Genomic DNA, 19,354 nt, shown 5'->3' on the forward strand with positions numbered 1-19,354 from the left:
TTACAATGATTTAGAGTACTCTGTCTATTTGATAATTAATATTGTGTCACCGACGCATATGTCTTCTTCCTTTGATTGCTCAATGCGTACAAGAGGCTAACTTCATGTGCATCATGGTATTGCTTTCACAGATACACTTTTCTGGTTTAAGCAATCACTTGGTGTATTAAGATGTCATTGGTGCCTCAACACATATTAGCGTGTGCAATAAGTTTACGATATTATGAAATTGCATTTGGGTCACATCGATGCATGTGCATGCACATGTATGCATCACAATGACTTTCCTTTTGGATTACATACACTGGTGGATTCTTAATTAAATGTGTATTTTGATAAATAATTTCTAAAAAGATGTATATGAATCATTGGTTGAACGAATAATATTTTCATATGAATCGTTACTTCAGCAACTCAGATATGATGTTGTGCATGCAGATTCAAATTTGACTTTTCCCCCACATTTGTTGGTGTTGGAATGATTTGTCCACATGTGGTAAATTTTGCATTACTCTTTGGAGGAATCATATCTTGGGGATTGCTATACCCTTTTCTTGAATCAAAACATGGGCAATGGTATCACACTGATAGTGCTTCAAGTCTTACGGGAATGAATGGATACAAGGTATGTACAAAAACTTAAGTCGGTATTTCTTGACTAGAATTTCACATATTTCTGATTCTTCATTACTGACATTTTGAACATGGTATTTCTTAACAGTAATTTCATATATTTTGATTGCGTCATTACGAATATTTTAAAACTAACATAGTGCTTGGTTTTGAGCTAATATATTAAAAGATCATTATACGCTTATTAAAAATTGTCGTGTGAGTCATTGTTGAACCTGTAATGAACCACTGGATGCAAGCACACACGAGATCGATAAAATAAAGTAGATACAGACTATAAAGGAAATATAGAGACAGTCCTTGTTGCATCATTTCCAGTTCATTCAATATTTGGAGATGCGTGCAAATAGCTTGACTTTTTTCCTACTCCCTCCATTCCAATGAATATGGCATGCACGCTTCCCAAAACTTTGACCATAAATTAGACAATCCAAATATGGATTATATGTGATACAAATTACATAGTTGAATTCGTGGTATAATTTTGAAGTCACAAATATACATGTTATTGATTGCATTTACAGTCAAAATTGGATTTTGGGAAGCGTGTGCGCCTTATTCGTTAGAATGGAGGGAGTATGTAATGTTACAGGGGAACCATAGAGATGTATCTAATTAGACTTTAGTGTCTTAATTGAGTAGGACCACATGTGTTTTCTAGGAGAAACTAGACCATGATGGTGCACGTTGCTATGCGCACCCATTTCTCCAATAAATGATCGAATATCTCATAAACTTAAAATACATATATTAAATTGGCATGAACTAACCCATATATTATATAATGATATAAAAATAATACGGCAACAAATAATTCTTGTCATGGGGATTAGAATTAGCTAGGTGATAGGGGACTGCTTAGATTATTAAATGAAAGATGTTCGTGAAACATATTAATTCAAGCAGCTTATTGGAAAACACCAACGAGGTGAAAGAAAAACATGAATAAGTAAAAGGGGTTCCAAAAATATACCCGAGAGTCAATAATGACAAGACAAGTTTCTTTGATGGAACAAAACTCTAGATAAGTTGTTGTGCAATTTCACCCAGCCACAAGAGAAGAAGAAATAATGATAGTTGTTGTATAATAAAGAAGGCTCATTGATCAAGAACTAGTGAAAGAAATATTAAATATGGTTGAGGTTAACGCTCATAAGATCGCCATCTAAACTTGGGATGCTCTCACTATGATGACTCACTAACATGCCAAGCGCATATATCATCCCTAGCCTACATAAGTTACTATGAATAGGGCAAGAGATTGTTTTATTCTGTAATAGTAAGCACTTACAATCTTTTAGTTGTTCAATTTCAAGAGATCATAATTTTGCCAATACTTGCATAAAAAAGGGATCAATGAGTTTACTACAGATTATAACCTAGTTTTGCATAGAAGAAGCAAGGTGGTTCGATTCTTGTGTAACGAAGGATGAAGCCATGTTGCAAATGAGCCACCACCTCGAGAGTTCCTGGCCGTATCTATCATCCTGCCATGACTGGTTCAATCATTTAGCACCTCTTGATTACCATGCTGGCAGGACCTCATCATCACTCCCACATGAGTGAATTGCAAAAAGCCACCACATTTGGAGTTCAGTTATGGAATCGCCACCACATTTTCTGGGCACCCAAAAAAACTACCAGTTTCCTTACAGATTTTCTCAATAAACACTAATGACAGATTTGAGCGATCTAATCCAATTTTTGACCAGTTGAACCCACTTGTAAGTGCCGGTGTGGCATAAATTTCTCAATACCGTTTGTTGAATGTTAAGTTAGACATGGGGCCCACCAATCATCAGCTCAACTTACAAAAGGATCCCTGAAAAATTGCACAAAGCACCCTAGAGACAAAAATAGATTACAATTGGACCCCTGGGAGGATGTCATCACTGGAGGGGAGATGGGCGACGACGGAGGGGCTTGGAAAGACGGCTTTGGCGACCACGTCCGCCGCATTTGACGAGGAGAGCGGCGGCAGTACACGCAACTCTCCGGACGTCGGTGCACCAGGGCAAGCTCCTAGTCGCAGTGGCCCGGGTTGTGGTGGTCGCAACACGCGTGGTAGCTCCTCGACGGGCACCCGGGCCTCGATCTGGAGCCGTAGCGCCTCCGCAGGCGGGAGATTGATGACCCACAAGTATAGGGGATCAATTGTAGCTCTTTTCAATAAGTAAGAGTGTTGAACCCAACGAGGAGTAGAAGGAAATGACAAGTGGTTTTCAACAAGGTAATATCTGCAAGTGCTGAAATTGTAAGTAACAGAGTAGTTTGATAGCAAGATATTTTGTAATGAGCAAGTAATGATAATAGTAACAAAAGTGCAGCAAGGTAGCCCAATCCTTTTGAGGCAAAGGACAGGCCAAAACGGTCTCTTATAGTAACCAAAGCGTTCTTGAGGGTACACGGGAATTTCATCTAGTCACTTTCATCATGTTGATTCGATTCGTGTTCGCTACTTTGATAATTTGATATGTGGGTGGACCGGTGCTTAGGTGATGTTCTTACTTGAACAAACCCCCTACTTATGATTAACCCCCTCTCAAGCATCCGCGACTATGAGAAAAGTATTAAGGATAAATCCTAACCATAGCATTAAACTTTTGGATCCAATCGGCCCATTACAGAATAGCGCATAAACTAGGGTTTAAACTTCTATCACTCTCGCAACCCATCATCTAATAACTACTCCACAATGCTTTCCCTTAGGCCCAAATATGGTGAAGTGTCATGTAGTCGACGTTCACATGACACCACAAAGGGAATCACAACATACATACTATCAAAATATCGAAGACATATCAAGTTCACATGATTACTTGCAACATGATTTCTCCCGTGACCTCAAGAACAAAAGTAACTACTCACAAGTGATAAACATGCTCAAGATCAGAGGGGTATTAAATAGCATAATGGATCTGAACATATAACCTTCCACCAAATAAACCATATAGTAATCAACTACAAGATGTAATCAACACTACTAGTCACCCACCAAGCACCAATCTATAGTTCCGGTACAAAGATTGAACACAAGAGATGAACTATGGTTTGAGATGAGATGGTGTTGTTGAAGATGTTGATGGAGATTGCCCTCCCCAAGATGGGAGAGTTGTTGGTGATGATGATGATGATCATTTCCCCCTCCGGGAAGGAAGTTTCCCCGATGGAATCGCTCCGCCGGAGGGCAAAAGTGCTCCTGCCCAAGTTCCGCCTCGAGACGGCGGCGCTGCATCCTAAAGTCCTCTCCTTATTTTTTTTCTAGGTCAAAATGACTTATATACCAGAATATGGGCACCGGAGGTGGGCCTGGGTGAGCATAACCCACCAGGGCGTGCCTAGGCTCCCTGGCGCGCCCAGGTGGGTTGTTCCCACCTGGTGGGCCCCCTTTGGTACTTATTGGCTCCAATATTCCTCATATATTCCATAAAAAATCTTTGTAAAGTTTCATCTTGTTTGGAGTTGTGTAGAATAGGTAGCCTGACGTAGCTTTTCTAGGTCCAGATTTCTAGCTGCCGGAATTCTCCATCTTTGTGTGTACCTTGCATATTATGAGAGAAAGGGCATTAGAATTACTCCAAAAAGCATTATTATGCATAAAAACATCATAAATAATAGTAGGAAAACATGATGCAAAATGGACGTATCAACTCCCCCAAGCTTAGACCTCACTTGTCCTCAAGCGAAAACTGAAATTGAAAAACATGTCCACATGCTTAGAGAGAGAGAGAGGTGTCGATAAAAACAAAATACAAACATAGAAGCATCATGTGAATTATTATAACAACAACAAACTTTGACATAAAACTTTTACCATAGAACTTTTATCATAGACTTCTCATGAATAAGTAACAATTCATCACACTATCAAATTATAAAGCATAAAATCTATTAGAAACCAACAAACTATGTTCTCAGTCAACTTTGCAACTACAATTCATCATCTTTTCAGGAAGGGTCACGTATCGGAGCCTTTAGGCAAGTCCACATACTCAACCATCATATAGTCTTCTATGATTGCTAACACTCACCGCATACACATGAGAAAAACGTTTCAACCGGACACATAGAAAGATAGGGGCTTATAGTTTCGCCTCGCAACGTATTCACCTCAAGGGTGGTGTCAACAATAATAACTTATGCCACCCATATTCAAATGGACATATGTGCCTAGATCTTTCCTCACCACATGATGCCTGCCAAAGGAGAAAAATAAAAGGAATAGAGAGAAAAACTTTGACTCTTGCATAAAAGCAAAAGAGGCCCTTCGCAGAGGGAGGTAGAGGTTTCCATGCGCTTATTTGTTTGTATGCTCAACCCCTTAGTGCAAAAGAACGTCATGTTGTATTGGCCCTTGTGATGGCAACCTTTATTATGCAGTCTGTCGCTTTTATTCTTCACCATCACAAGTTTGTACAATGCTCAATTTTCGCTTACACTAAATGATCTCACACTTCTAGAAGCAAATTTTATTGCCTTATTGCACCGATGGCAACTTACTTGAAGGATCTGACTCAATCCTTAGGTAGGTATGGTGGACACTTGAAAAATAAGATTTGGGTTTAAGGGCTTTTGGATGCACAAGTAGTATCTCTACTTAGTGCGGAGTTTTTGGCTAGCAAATATGGGGGGCAAGCACCACATGTCGAAGGATCTATGACAATATAACTTCTATGTGAATATGAACAAACATAAATCATTAAGTTGTCTTCCTTGTCCAACGTCAAGAATTTTGGCATGTAATACTTTGATGGGGGCTCACAATCACAAAAGATTTCCAGGATAGTATATTTATATGTGAATCTTCTCTTCCCTTATTAATTCTTTCATGAGTTGCATCATTGACCAATGCTATGTTTTTCAATCTCTAATAAAATTTCCTACTTATACTTTTCCTTATGTGGTGTCATCACCTACCATAAGATTAGCATATGATATTTTTCAGTTATTTCCTTTATTTTTATTGGAACATGAAAGTAAAGAAAAAGCAAAAACTCAAACTAAAAATTTATTATATATCTCGCACATGATTACAAGGATAGATCACTAAGCAAACTCTCGAAAAGAAAGGATTGAACTAAAATTTTATTCATCTAAGGCAAAAGATAACTATGGATCGAACTAAGATAAGTAAAGGCAAAAGATAGTGGGGTGATACGATACCGGGGCACCTCCCCCAAGCTTGCCAGAAGCCAAGGGGAGTGCCCATACCCGATACTCAATTTTATTTTGGTGATGAAGAAGGTGGTGATGATGAAGTAGAGGTCTTGTCCAATATAACCATGAGGAGCTCCCTCGGGCCTTGAATCTCCCGAAGAGCCCGATGAAGTAACTCGATATTTTCCTTCACTTCAGCCATTATGTATTTATTTTCCAGACCCCAGGGGTTTGTTCCTGCATCGCTTTCTCTTGGATGAACTATGTCCCAATTGGACGGTATGTGCACACGAGGAGTATTCTCGAACCCATAATTGTGAATCAAATTGTGAAAAATGTTATGACGTAACTTATGTAAAGGCCTCCTTGGTGGGAGTTCTTCATGCACTCCGGGGCTCTCTCGAGTGTTTGATGATCCCATAGCTTGATGAGGATTAGGATGAGTGGAGATGCCAGCCAAGGTGCCTCTCTCGGAAGCCCGAGGGTGAACCCCAAAAGAATTTTCTTCTCCTTCCTCCATGGAAACCTCTTCAGCTTCCTCTCTCCTTATATCCTCTTGAACCAACTCTGGATCTTCTCCTTCATTGCCAGAAGGTGAGGAAGACATGATGCTGGCCTAACAGATCTGACCGAAAACAACAAGAAAAGAGAACAGAAGATTTCTCCGCGATACGGTGGTCAATAGGTTTGGGGGGTATATAAAGATTTTTTATCTTGGGGAACAGCCAAGCTGTAGAAAACAGAGTCCGGAAGGTACCCGAGGTGGGCACAACCTACCTGGGTTCGCCTGGAAAGCCAGGCGCACCCTAGTGTCTTGTGCCCACCAGGGTGCACTTCCTGGAAGTTTCTTATTTTCCTAATTTTTGTTATATTCCAAAACTGATAGCAAATATTTTTGCGGAATTTTCGGAGTCCGTTTACTTACCGTATCACGTACCTCCTCTTTTTAACGATTCTGGAGTGTTCCGGAAGGACTCTTTTATGTGTTCTTCCGGTGTCATAGTTTGGATAATATTACTTTCAACATTAATGGGAGTACCTGAGATATAATGTTTTATTCGTTGCCCATTAACAATCTTTGGGTTAGTACCTTCGACATTATTTATTTTGATAGCTCCAGACCAATAAACTTCCTCGATAACATAGGGTCCTTCCCATTTGGAGAGGGATTTTCCTACAAAGAATCTGAGATGAGAGTTGTACAAAAGAACATATTCTCCAACTTTGAACTCACGCTTTTGGATTCTTTTATCATCCCATCTTTTAACTTTTTATTTAAATAACTTGGCATTTTCATAATCTTGGGTTCTCCATTCATCCAAAGAGCTAATGTCAAACAACCTATTTTCACCGGCAAGTTTAAAATCATAGTTGAGTTCTTTAATTGCCCAATATGCTTTATGTTCTAACTCAAGAGGCAAATGGCAAGCTTTTCCATAAACCATTTTATAAGGAGACATACCCATAGGATTTTTATATGTTGTTCTATAAGCCCAAAGTGCATCATCTAATTTCTTAGACCAATTATTCCTGGACCTATTGACAGTCTTTTGCAAAATTAATTTTATTTCTCTATTGCTAAGTTCAACTTGACCACTAGATTGAGGATGATAAGGTGCAATTCTATTGTTAACATCATACTTGGCAAGCATTTTACGGAAAATACCATGAATAAAGTGTGAACCACCATCAGTCATTAAATATCTAGGGACTCCAAACCTTGGGAAAATAACTTCCATAAGCATTTTAATAGAGGTGTTGTGATCAGCACTAGTAGTTGGAATAGCTTCTATCCACTTAGTAACATAATCAACATCAACCAAAGTATGTGTATACCCATTAGAGGAAGGAAAAGGTCCCATGTAATCAAAACCCCAAACATCAAATGGTTCAACAACAAGTGAATAATTCATAGGCATTTCTTGATGCTTACCGATATTACCTATTCTTTGACATTCATCACAAGATAAGACGAACTTACAGGCATCCTTGAAAAGAGTAGGCCAATAAAATCCAGACTGCAATACCTTGTGAGTAGTTCTGTCTCCCGCATGATGCCCTCCATAAGCTTCTGAGTGACATTTTCGTAGGATTTGTCCCCGTTCATGCTCAGGCACGCACCGTCTAATAATACCATATATTCCTTCTTGATAAAGATGTGGGTCATCCCAAAAGTAGTGTCTTAGATCATAGAAGAATTTTTTCTTTTGTTGGTATGTAAAGCTAGGTGGTAAATATTTAGCACCAATGTAATTAGCATAGTCAGCATACCAAGGAGTGTTATGAGAAACATTTACTGCAGCTAACTGCTCATCAGGAAAACTATCATCAATAGGTAGTGGGTCATCAAGCACATTTTCAAGCCTAGAAAAATTATCAGCTACAGAGTTCTCTGCTCCTTTCCTATCAGTGATATGTAAATCAAATTCTTGTAGCAAGAGAACTCATCGAATAAGTCTAGGTTTAGCATCTTTATTTTCCATAAGATATTTAATAGCAGCATGATCGGTGTGAACAATTACTTTTGAATAAAAAATGTAAGATCTAAATTTATCACAAGCAAACACCACTGCTAGAAATTATTTTTCAGTAGTAGCATAATTTCTTTGAGCATTGTCTATAGTTTTACTAGCATAATGAATAACATTTAGTTTCTTATCAACTCTTTGTCCTAGAACAGCACCAACAGCATAGTCACTAGCATCACACATAATTTTAAAAGGTAAGTTCCAATCAGGTGGTTGGAAAATAGGTGCAAAAATTAAGGCTTTCTTGAGTGTTTCAAAGGCTTCTAAACAATCATCATCAAAAACAAAATGAATATCCTTTTGCAAAATATTTGTTAGAGGCCTAGAAATTTTAGAAAAGTCTTTGATAAATCTCCTATAAAAACTAGCATGACCTAAGAAACTACGAATACCTTTGATATCTTTAGGACATGGCATTTTCTCAATTGCATCAACCTTAGATTTGTCCACTTCAATACCTCTTTCAGAAATTTTATGACCCAAGACAATACCTTCATTAACCATAAAGTGGCACTTCTCCCAATTCAAGATAAGATTTGTTTGTTCACATCTCTGCAAAACTCGATCAAGATTGCCTAAACAATCATCAAAAGACTTCCCATAAATGAAAAAGTCATCCATGAAAACCTCAACAATCTTTTCACAAAAGTCAGAGAATATAGCAGACATACATCTTTGAAAGGTAGCAGGTGCATGCATAAACCAAAAGGCATACGTCTATAAGCATAAGTTCCAAAGGGACAAGTAAAAGTGGTTTTTTTCTTGATCAGGTTGAGAAACAGGTATTTGTGAAAAAACAGAGTATCCATCAAGGAAGCAAAATGTGTGTGCTTAGATAATCTCTCTAGCATTTGATCAATAAAAGGCAGAGGGTAATGATCTTTTCTAGTTGCTTTGTTTAATTTTCTAAAATCAATTATCATTCTATAGCCTGTAACAATTCTTTGTGGAATAAGTTCATTCTTATCATTAGGAACAACAGTGATACCTCCCTTCTTAGGGACATAATGAACATGACTTACCCATCTACTATCAGATATAGGACAGATTATACCTGCTTCCATAAGTTTCAATATTTCCGTTCTTACCACTTCCTTCATCTTCGGATTTAACTGGCATTGGTGATCAACAACGGTTTAGCATCAGGTTCCATATTAATCTTGTGCTGACATAGAGTGGGACTAATGCCCTTTAAATCATCAAGAGTATGTCCAATGGTAGCTTGATGCTTCCTCAGAACTTTCAATAATCTTTCTTCTTCCTGTTCTGAAAGGTTAGCACTAATAATAACAGGATATATATATATCTTATTTTCATCAAGATAAGCATATTTCAAAGTGTCTGGCAATTGTTTTAATTCAAACACAAGATCACCTTTAGGTGGAGGAGGACCTCCTAGAGTTTCAATAGGCAAATTGTGTTTAAGCAGAGAACGTTGATCAAAGAAAATCTTATCTATTCCATTTCTTTCATGCATATGTAAATCATTTTCATGGTCTAGCAGATATTGTTCTGGAGGATCAGTAGGAGGCACAACAATAGAAGCAAGACCAATTATTGCATCCTTACTAGGCAATTCTTTTTCATGAAGCTTTCTACTAAACTTGGAAAAATTAAACTCATGAGACTCATCACCAAAGCTAACACCAACAGTTTGTTTCTCACAATCTATTTTTAGCATTAATGGTGTTCAAGAAAGGTCCACCAAAGATAATAGGACAAAAATCATCTTGTGGGGAACCAAGAACAAGAAAACCAGTAGGGTATTTTATATTCCCACACAAGACTTCAACATCTCTACCAATCCCAGGTGGTGTGATGGTGTCTCTATTAGCAAGTTTAATAGTGGCATCTATTTCTCATATTTCAGCGGGTGCTATGTCATTCATAATTTCTTGATATAAAGTAAAGGGAATAGCACTCATGCTAGCACCTATGTCACATAAACCATGATAAGAGTGATCTCCTATTTTAACTAAGACAACATGCATGCCAACAACGGGTCTATGTTTTTCCTCTTTATTAGGTTTGGCAATTCTAGTAGCTCCATTACAGAAGTAAATAACATGCCCATCTATATTTTCTTCTAGGAGATCCTTAACCATAGCAACACTAGGCTCTACTTTCATTTGTTCATCAGGTTTAGGTGTTCTAATATAACTTTTGTTAACCATAGTTGAAACTTTAGCATGTTACTTTATCCTAACCGGGAAAGGTGGTTTTTCAATATAAGCAGTAGGAACAACAGGATCAACATTATAAAGTATAGTTTCTTCTTTAGCTAGTTCCGGTTCTTTAATTTATTCTTTAATAGGTGGGTGATATTTAAACCACTTCTACTTAGGGATATCAACATGAGTAGCAAATGATTCACAAAAGGAGGCTACTATCTCAGAGTCAAGTCCTTATTTAGTGCTAAACTTTTGAAAAGCATCGGTATTCATAAAAGATTTAACACACTCATATTTAAGCTTAATACCTGACTCTTTACCTTCTTCGAGCTCCCATTCTTCAGAGTTGCATTTAATTCTTTCCAAAAGATCCCACCGGAATTCAATAGTCTTCTTCATAAAAGAACCAGTACAAGAAGTATCGAGCATGGATTGATCATCACGAGAAAGATGACCATAAAAATTCTGAATAATATTTCTCTTGAGAGCTCATGATTGGGGCATGAATATAACATTAACTTAAGCCTCCCCCAAGCTAGAGCGATACTTTCTCCATCACGAGGCCAAAAAAATTATATATGTAGTTCCGATCACGATGAACTAGATGCATAGGATAATTTTTTTGGTGAAATTCCAATTCCAAGAACCAATATCATCGCATAGCCTATACCATGCCAATGATTTTCCCTTAAAAGATAAAGGGAAAAGCTTATTCTTAACTTCTTCTTTGGGTAAACCTGCGAGCTTAAACAATCCACAAATTTGTTCCACATATATTAAGTGCGTATCAGGATGTTCGGTTCCATCTCCTGCATAAGGATTAGCTAGCAGTTGTTCTATCATACCCGAAGGATTTTCATATTCAATATTTTCAGTAGGTGCAGTGGGTTGAGGGGTAGCTAATTGTGGTTCCGGTCGTGGTGAAGATACCCCGAACAAACCCCTCAAAGGATTGTTTTCCATAGTAACAAGTGACAGTAAATTTCAGCACACTATATAAATGTTTCCTTACCAATTTCCACTTACCAAAGGCGCTTCACTCCCCGGCAACGGCGCCAGAAAATAGCCTCGATGACCCACAAGTATAGGGGATCAATTGTAGCTCTTTTCGATAAGTAAGAGTGTCGAACCCAACGAGGAGTAGAAGGAAATGACAAGTGGTTTTCAGCAAGGTAATATCTGCAAGTGCTGAAATTGTAAGTAACAGAGTAGTTTGATAGCAAGATATTTTGTAACGAGCAAGTAATGATAACATTAACAAAAGTGCAGCAAGGTAGCCCAATCCTTTTGAGGCAAAGGACAGGCCAAAATGGTCTCTTATAGTAAGCAAAGCGTTCTTGAGGGTACACGGGAATTTCATCTAGTCACTTTCATCATGTTGATTCAATTCGTGTTCGCTACTTTCATAATTTGATATGTGGGTGGACAGGTGCTTAGGTGTTGTTCTTACTTGAAAAAACCTCCTACTGATGATTAACCCCCTCGCAAGCATCCGCAACTACGAGAAAAGTATTAAGGATAAATCCTAACCATAGCATTAAACTTTTGGATCCAATCGGTCCCTTACGGAATAGCGCATAAACTAGGGTTTAAGCTTCTGTCACTCTCGCAACCCATCATCTAATAACTACTCCACAATGCATTCCCTTAGGCCCAAATATGGTGAAGTGTCATGTAGTCGACATTCACATGGCACCACTATGGGAATCACAACATACATACTATCAAAATATCGAACACATATCAAGTTCCAGTACAAAGATTGAATACAAGAGATGAACTAGGGTTTGAGATGAGATGGTGTTGTTGAAGATGTTGATGGAGATTGCCCTCCCCAATATGGGAGAGTTGTTGGTGACGATGATTTCCCCCTCCGGGAGGGAAGTTCCCCCGGCGGAATCGCTCTGCCGTAGGGCAAAAGTGCTCCTGCCCATGTTCCGCCTCGAGACGGTGGCGCTCCGTCCCGAAAGTACTCTCCTTATTTTTTTTCTAGGTTAAAATGACTTATATACTAGAAGGTGGGAACTGGAGGTGGGCCTGGGTGAGCACAACCCACCAGGGCGCGCCTGGGCTCCCTGGTGCGCCAGGTGGGTTGTGCCCACCTGGTGGGCCCCCTCTGGTACTTATTGGCTCCAATATTCCTCATATATTCCATAAAAAATCTCCCTAAATTTCAACTTGTTTGGAGTTGTGCAGAATAGGTAGCCTGACGTAGCTTTTCTATGTCCAGATTTCCAGCTGCCGGAATTCTCTCTCTTTGTGTGTACCTTGCATATTATGAGAGAAAAGGCATTGGAATTACTCCAAAAGTATTATTATGCATAAAAACTTCATAAATAACAATAGGAACACATGATGCAAAATGGACGTATCAGAGATCTCTATGCATGCCCCCACCACACGCAAGCTTAAACCCGCCCCCACCTACTTGGTCGGCCGCTCCACTAGCACTGGACCTATGCACGCCAAGCCAGAGAGCGAGCTCGTGGGTGTGAGCCGGAGACCGGCAGCGAGCTCATGGGCATGAGCCGGAGGTCGGCTCATTGCACGACATAGAGGAAGAGGACGGAGCTCGTCGGGGCAGGGGGCAGCATTGCAGGATCCAGTGTGGGCCTGCGCGGGGCGGTAGATCTCGTCGGTGTTGGGAAGGAGAAGAGGTGGCGGATGGTGGAAGGGGGCGGAGCACGACAAGAGAGGTGGTTGGTGGTGCCTACCATCAGGTACAGTACGCAGGGACCGGTCCAGAGAGATGGGGATCATGGGGGTGGAGGGGATCCTGACGAGTAACAATCAACATTGTTCTATTTGACTTTTTGTGCCACATCAATGCTTACATGTGGGTCCAACTGGTCAAAAATTGGATTAAATCGTTCAAAACAGTTATTAGTGTCTATTGAGAGAATCTGTAATGAAGCTGGTAGATTCTTGGGGCGCCCAAGAAATGTGGTGGCAATTCCAAAAATGAACTTCAAATGTGGTGATTTTTTTGCAATTCACTCCTCCCACGCGCACGTAGGACTTGCCGAGGCAGCATGGGTGAAAGCACATCATGATGGGAACACATACATCTATCCGGTGGCGTAGGCAAGATCCATCCATGCCCTGGGTCAACCTATAGCTACAGTAACAAATAGTGGTGAACAGTGTCTAAATCTACTACAGTCAACAAAGGAATTTGTGTTCACGCCCCAAGCCATGGCTAGTGTTACCTGTGCCTATCACATCACTACATCTACGTACATTCTCGGGGTATTTATTTTGGACTTTATCCGATGAAGCCAGCCCAAGGATCCAATAAACAGTCACAGTCTAATCAACCATAGAGGCCTAGATATTTCCGCGGAGAAGTGACCCAAGAGACATATGAATACATCCTCGCGGCATTTGATCGAGGCAATCATTCTACTAGCAACATAAAAGCATTATGAGAGGCTCGTAGGTTTCCCAGTTTTACTGTTTGTTAATGACCCATTGTTTAAATTTAGTCCAGAAACATCGAGTCTTGAGTACTTTCTAGTGCCACATATTAGAAAAATAAATTAGTACATTGGTTCATTCCAATTCAAAAACTACCACATAAATTACAATTACAATTGTTTCATACTTAAAGAACACTTCCCAAGAAAACCTGTTGGTACAAAATTTAGAGGGGAGGGGGGGGTACAATATACCTTAATACAGAGTAGGGTGCATAAACATTCTATTTGTTTTCACTCACAAAGTTACACCTATTATTCACATGTGCAACATAATTCACATTAACTTTCTAGTGGGAAGTGGGACCTCTATGGATATCCACACTAGAGGATCTTGGATATGATGAATTAGTCGCCTAAGTCATACAAACTAATGAGTTCTACATAGCATGTGATTGGTCAAGGTTGATTACTTGACATATGAACTAATAGATCTCCATGGTAGAGTTCTTCATAGAAACGTACTTATTTTGTGATACGACATTGTTGTGTTCCAAACCATTACTACCAAGCAACTAGATAAGTTTATCTATCAACTTTCAGTGAGAAAGGTCCCATGACAAATCACACATTAAGATAACTGAGAATTCTTGAAGTCACTATAGTACAATGATTGTATCATTCCAAACCAAGATGCTATGTCTCACCTTTATGTTTTCTCAGGCCCCCAACACATCATGTTTCTCTCCTAGTGTCTATACTAATTGGTATAAGATCATATGCTAATGTCATTGGACCTTTCAGAATGAGTTGTGTCTTAGTAAAATCCTAGATGATTTTGCCTCTAGTAGGTGTTTTAGTGTACAAATATGCCAATAGATGTATGTGCCAAATGAAAATTAATTATCTTAACACTTAGCATGACATAAATAATTTCAAAATAACTAGAACTATGCCTTTGAGTATAGACCACATACATAATGTCTCTAGTTCCATTGGTGTTGATTTCACCAACACGTACTAGCATGGCAAAAACTATAATGCATTTATTATGGACATAAATCCTTATTCGTCCATCTTCCCTTAGCTGATTATACCAAATGTGATTGACTATCTTAATTCATACTGTTAATATTACATTTGACATTGCACATCACTTGCCACATTTAATCCCTTGAGAATTCATAGATAAGTGTTACTCAAGTGGATGATGAAAATACAAAGTAAAATCACACCAAATCACATATCAAATTTATGTACATGTACTACTAAAGGTATTAGGTAAAAGAACGTTAAAACTATGGTAACTTGCACCTACCAGCTAAAATGCTACCGTTTTTCAATACTTTAGTTTTTGCAATACCTTGCTATCAAATAGAGCCTTATATTTTGAAAAGGTTGTGTTCCGTCAAAATATATGATCAAAACTTAATATGAACATTTTAATAATCTCTATATTTGTTTCGCAACTTTATTGTCCCCATTCTTCATAAACATGGTTGGTAACTTTGACAAAAAGAAACAATGTCACAAGATTCCTTGATGGTTTGCCCAGAAATTGTCCGTTGATTAAATTTAGTTCATCATTAATGTCATTTAAAATTCATAACTAATATTGTCAGGTTTCCTAGAAAATATGCTTTTTGGTTATGTATCCATATCAGCAATACCTTTGAGGTGATAAACATGACTATCATATACTTCTCTAAATTCTTGCATTTCCATATGTAGAATCTGTTCCTAGACCAGTCGAGTTTAAAGTCTCTAAATATATATCATACTACCTGATCATTTTGTTGTCACATTCACATTTGGACCATGCATAGTAAAAGAAGACTATGTCAGCTAGGAGCGTGAGATAAAATAAAATGTATATCGTTAAAAAAACCAACACCTTCCTTTTCTTGCTTGAAAAATATTTTTTCACAAAGTATATGAGAATGAAGTAGTTTGATAGCATGATTCATCCTTCTTTGTCAAGAGACTCTTCATCATCTGGAACTACCACAGTTCAGAAATCACATTATAAAATGAATGACTATACATTACCAGTGAAGTTCTAGCAACAAGAAAGTAATATAAGGATGTACATATGTACATCTCATCAATTTTACAACCAATTGTATACTAACTATTCTACAATCACTTTTGAACTACATCAGAGAGATCTAGAAACTGAGTAGTGAAAACTTGTGAACTTCATGTGATTTTGGAAACTGTTTTCAAGAATATGTTTCAATTGTCTGTTTGGAGGAGCATATCATACACCATTGGATATATATGCACTATGCAGAACTTTGTCATGTAAAACACTTTATAAGATTCTTTACAGTTTAAGACTAGTTTGAATACAGTGCTATACTTCTGCATGGACTCATTACATGCACAACTGCCCGACAAGGTTTATCTTTTTCATTAACATGTTGATCAACAAGTACAAATCTTACATAGCACAAACATGTATAAAAGAGATAACATAATTTGAACTAAAGTTTGGCAAGTGCCTATAGATTTTAGATTGAAAAAAAGATAAGTGCCCCATGATGCCCTTTCTTGTCCCTCTCCTCCTAGGCACTGCGGAAGGAGGTGAAGAGGGCAAAAGGGGCACCTAGGCAGAAGCCCAGCTTGACCCTGTCGGGCTCCAGGAGAGGTAGCTAGACAAGGCCAAGAAGGCACGGGCGAAGGTGATGGTGAAGAGATTGGCGAAGGCGACCCGTCAACCGCCACCACCAGGGCGCAGCAAGGCGAACGAAGCTGCAGCCCGCGAGGAAGCCTGCCGGGTCCCAGCTGGAAGGCTGCTGGAGGAGACCGGAGGCACCATCCCCACCCCTGCACCCAACTCCCTGGAAAATCACCTTGCCGGAGAAGACATGCAGGTGCAGATGGTGGTGCCACCGCCTGACGGTGACGGTGCGACTGGTGCTCAGTCGGAGTCAGAGTCATCGCCCTCCCGACCGACACCGTCGTCATCGCCTTCACTGTCCTCCTCGTCACTATCACTCGAGGAGGAGTTTTCGTCGTCAGTCGAGCTCTCCGCACGGCACCCTAAGTGAGCACCGAGGTCCCCAAAACCTTGACGGAAAGGAAATCGGCCCCCATTAACTTAAAATGAAGGACGTGACCTTCTGACAAGCTATGGGCGCGGGCGAAGGTCTTCCAGCCACGACGGAAGTACATGACATGAGGGGCAAGGAAATCTACATCCACCTGTATGCTGTCATTCCCACATCCCCTCATGTGCAGTTTCAACACCCGTGGCTGTTCGAGCTCCATCTCCTTTGCGGACGGGGTGGGAAGACGGAGGCGGCCGTGCGGAGGCTTGTATAGCCTAATGACAAACTCCAAGGGTTGGTCTCCAACGTGGCCTTCCATCAGGGGAGGAACGTCTGGTGGGGGCGCGATCGGGGCACCGCCCCCTACTCCTCAGACCCGTACACCACGACAACCTCGGTCGCGCCCCCTCCCACCTCCTCTCTCAACGGGCTTCGCCCCCGCATCTTCGGAGGGAGGAGGGAGGCACTGTCGAGTGGAAGTTCTCGTCACCACTGGAGCAACACCCGACCCCTAGCCTCTCACCATGATAGGCAAAGACTACACCAAGAATGGAGGGAGGAGGAGGTGCAGGAAAACGTCTCACCCTGCGTCCCCTTTTATAGGCGAGCGGGGAAGGTGGGTCAGATTTTTCTTTGGAAGTTGCCACCCCGTTCGACCAGTCCGGCTCCTCCTCCCCATTAACGGCTTGAAGAATCAAGGCTGACCCTATGCTCCAATCCATGGCGCCTGGCTTTCTGCCATGGCACCCATTCTCGTACCCTCCGCATCCGCCACCAACCTCGCGCAATGCATGTGATACACATGGCAGGAGCGCTTGGAGCAGGAAGGATAGTGGGGTGGCACTTACCACCTCGTGAACATGGGACGTGGGTACCCCACAAGTTGTGGCCCATTATTTCCCCCACCGCAGTTGGCATTACGCAACGCATGGGAGAATCGAAAACTGACCTGGGCTCAGGTTAATGAAGAAGCAAAGGAAATTTCAAAGGACAAGCAGCTGCTTCCCTCTCGCCTGTGCACCAGTTAGGGCCTACCCTAATGTGACGCCCCCGATTTGACCATACACTAATCATACACGCAAATGTGTACGATCAAGATCAAGGACTCATGGGAAGATATCACAACACAACTCTAGACACAAAATAAAATAATACAAGCTTTATATTACAAGCCAGGGGCCTCGAGGGCTCGAATACATAAGCTCGAATGCACAAGATTCAGCAGAAGCAATAATACCTGAGTACAGACATAAGTTAAACAAGTTTGCCTTAAGAAGGCTAGCACAAACTAGGATACATATCGAAAGAGGCGCAGGCCTCCTGCCTGGGATCCTCCTAAACTAATCCTGGTCGTCGTCAGCGGCCTGCACGTAGTAGTAGGCACCTCCAGTGTAGTAGGAGTCATCGTCGACGGTGGCGTCTGGCTCCTGGACTCCATCGTCTGGTCACGGCAATCGGGTATATAAAGGGGGAAAAGGGGGAGCAAAGCAACCGTGAGTACTCATCCAAAGTACCGGCAAGCAAGGAGCTACACTACATATGCATGCATTGGTATCGAATGGAAAAGGGGTAGTATAGGTGGACTGAACTGCATAATGCCAAAATAAGAGGGGGATAGCTAGTCCTATCGAAGACTACGCTTCTGGAAGCCTCCATCTTGAAGCAGTATAAGAGAGTAGATGGTAAGTTAACCAAGTATCATCGCACAGCATAATCCTACCCGGCGATCCTCTCCTCGTCGCCCTGTTAGAGAGCGATCACCGGGTTGTATCTAGCACTTGGAAGGGTGTGTTTTATTAAGTATCCGGTTCTAGTTGTCATAAGGTCAAGGTACAACTCCGTGTCATCCTTTTACCGAGGGACACGGCTATTCGAATATATCAACTTCCCTGCAGGGGTGCACCACATTTCCCAACACGCTCGATCCCCTTTGTCCGGACACACTTTTCAGGGTCATGCCCGGCCACGGAAGATCAACACGTTGCAGCCCTACCTAGGCACAACAGAGAGGTCAGCACGCCAGTCTAAATCCTATGGCGCAGGGGTCTAGGCCCATCTCCCATTGCACACCTACACGTTGTGAACGTGGCCGACGAGCAGACCTAGCCTCCCTTATACAAGAGCAGGCGTTCCAGTCCAACCCGGCGCGTGCCGCTCAGTCGCTGACATCAAGAAGGCTTCGGCTGATACCACGACGTTGAGTGCCCGTAACTGTTACCGCGTAGTTGGTTAGTGCGTATAGGCCAGTGGCCAGACTCAGATCAAATACCTAGATCTCGTTAAGCGTGTTATTTTGAAATAACCACGGACGCTGACCAGGGCCAGGCCCACCTCTCTCCTAGGTGGTCTCAACCTGCCATGTCGCTCCGCCATAAAGATTCACTCAGAGGGCCATC

At 40.9% G+C, this 19,354-nt stretch overlaps 1 protein-coding gene across 1 annotated transcript in view; it reads left to right on the top strand.

Moving 5' to 3' along the window:
- The window catches only part of LOC123105483 (probable metal-nicotianamine transporter YSL3), a 75,293-nt gene that overhangs the window by 16,028 nt on the left and 39,911 nt on the right, over nucleotides 1-19,354 (top strand). Inside the window, exon 5 of the mRNA XM_044527563.1 lies at nucleotides 439-625. Coding sequence (XP_044383498.1) covers nucleotides 439-625 — 187 coding nt within the window. The remainder of the gene's footprint in view (nucleotides 1-438; nucleotides 626-19,354) is intronic.

This window comes from Triticum aestivum, chromosome 5A, assembly GCF_018294505.1.
Source record: "Triticum aestivum cultivar Chinese Spring chromosome 5A, IWGSC CS RefSeq v2.1, whole genome shotgun sequence".
Lineage (NCBI taxonomy): Eukaryota > Viridiplantae > Streptophyta > Magnoliopsida > Poales > Poaceae > Triticum > Triticum aestivum.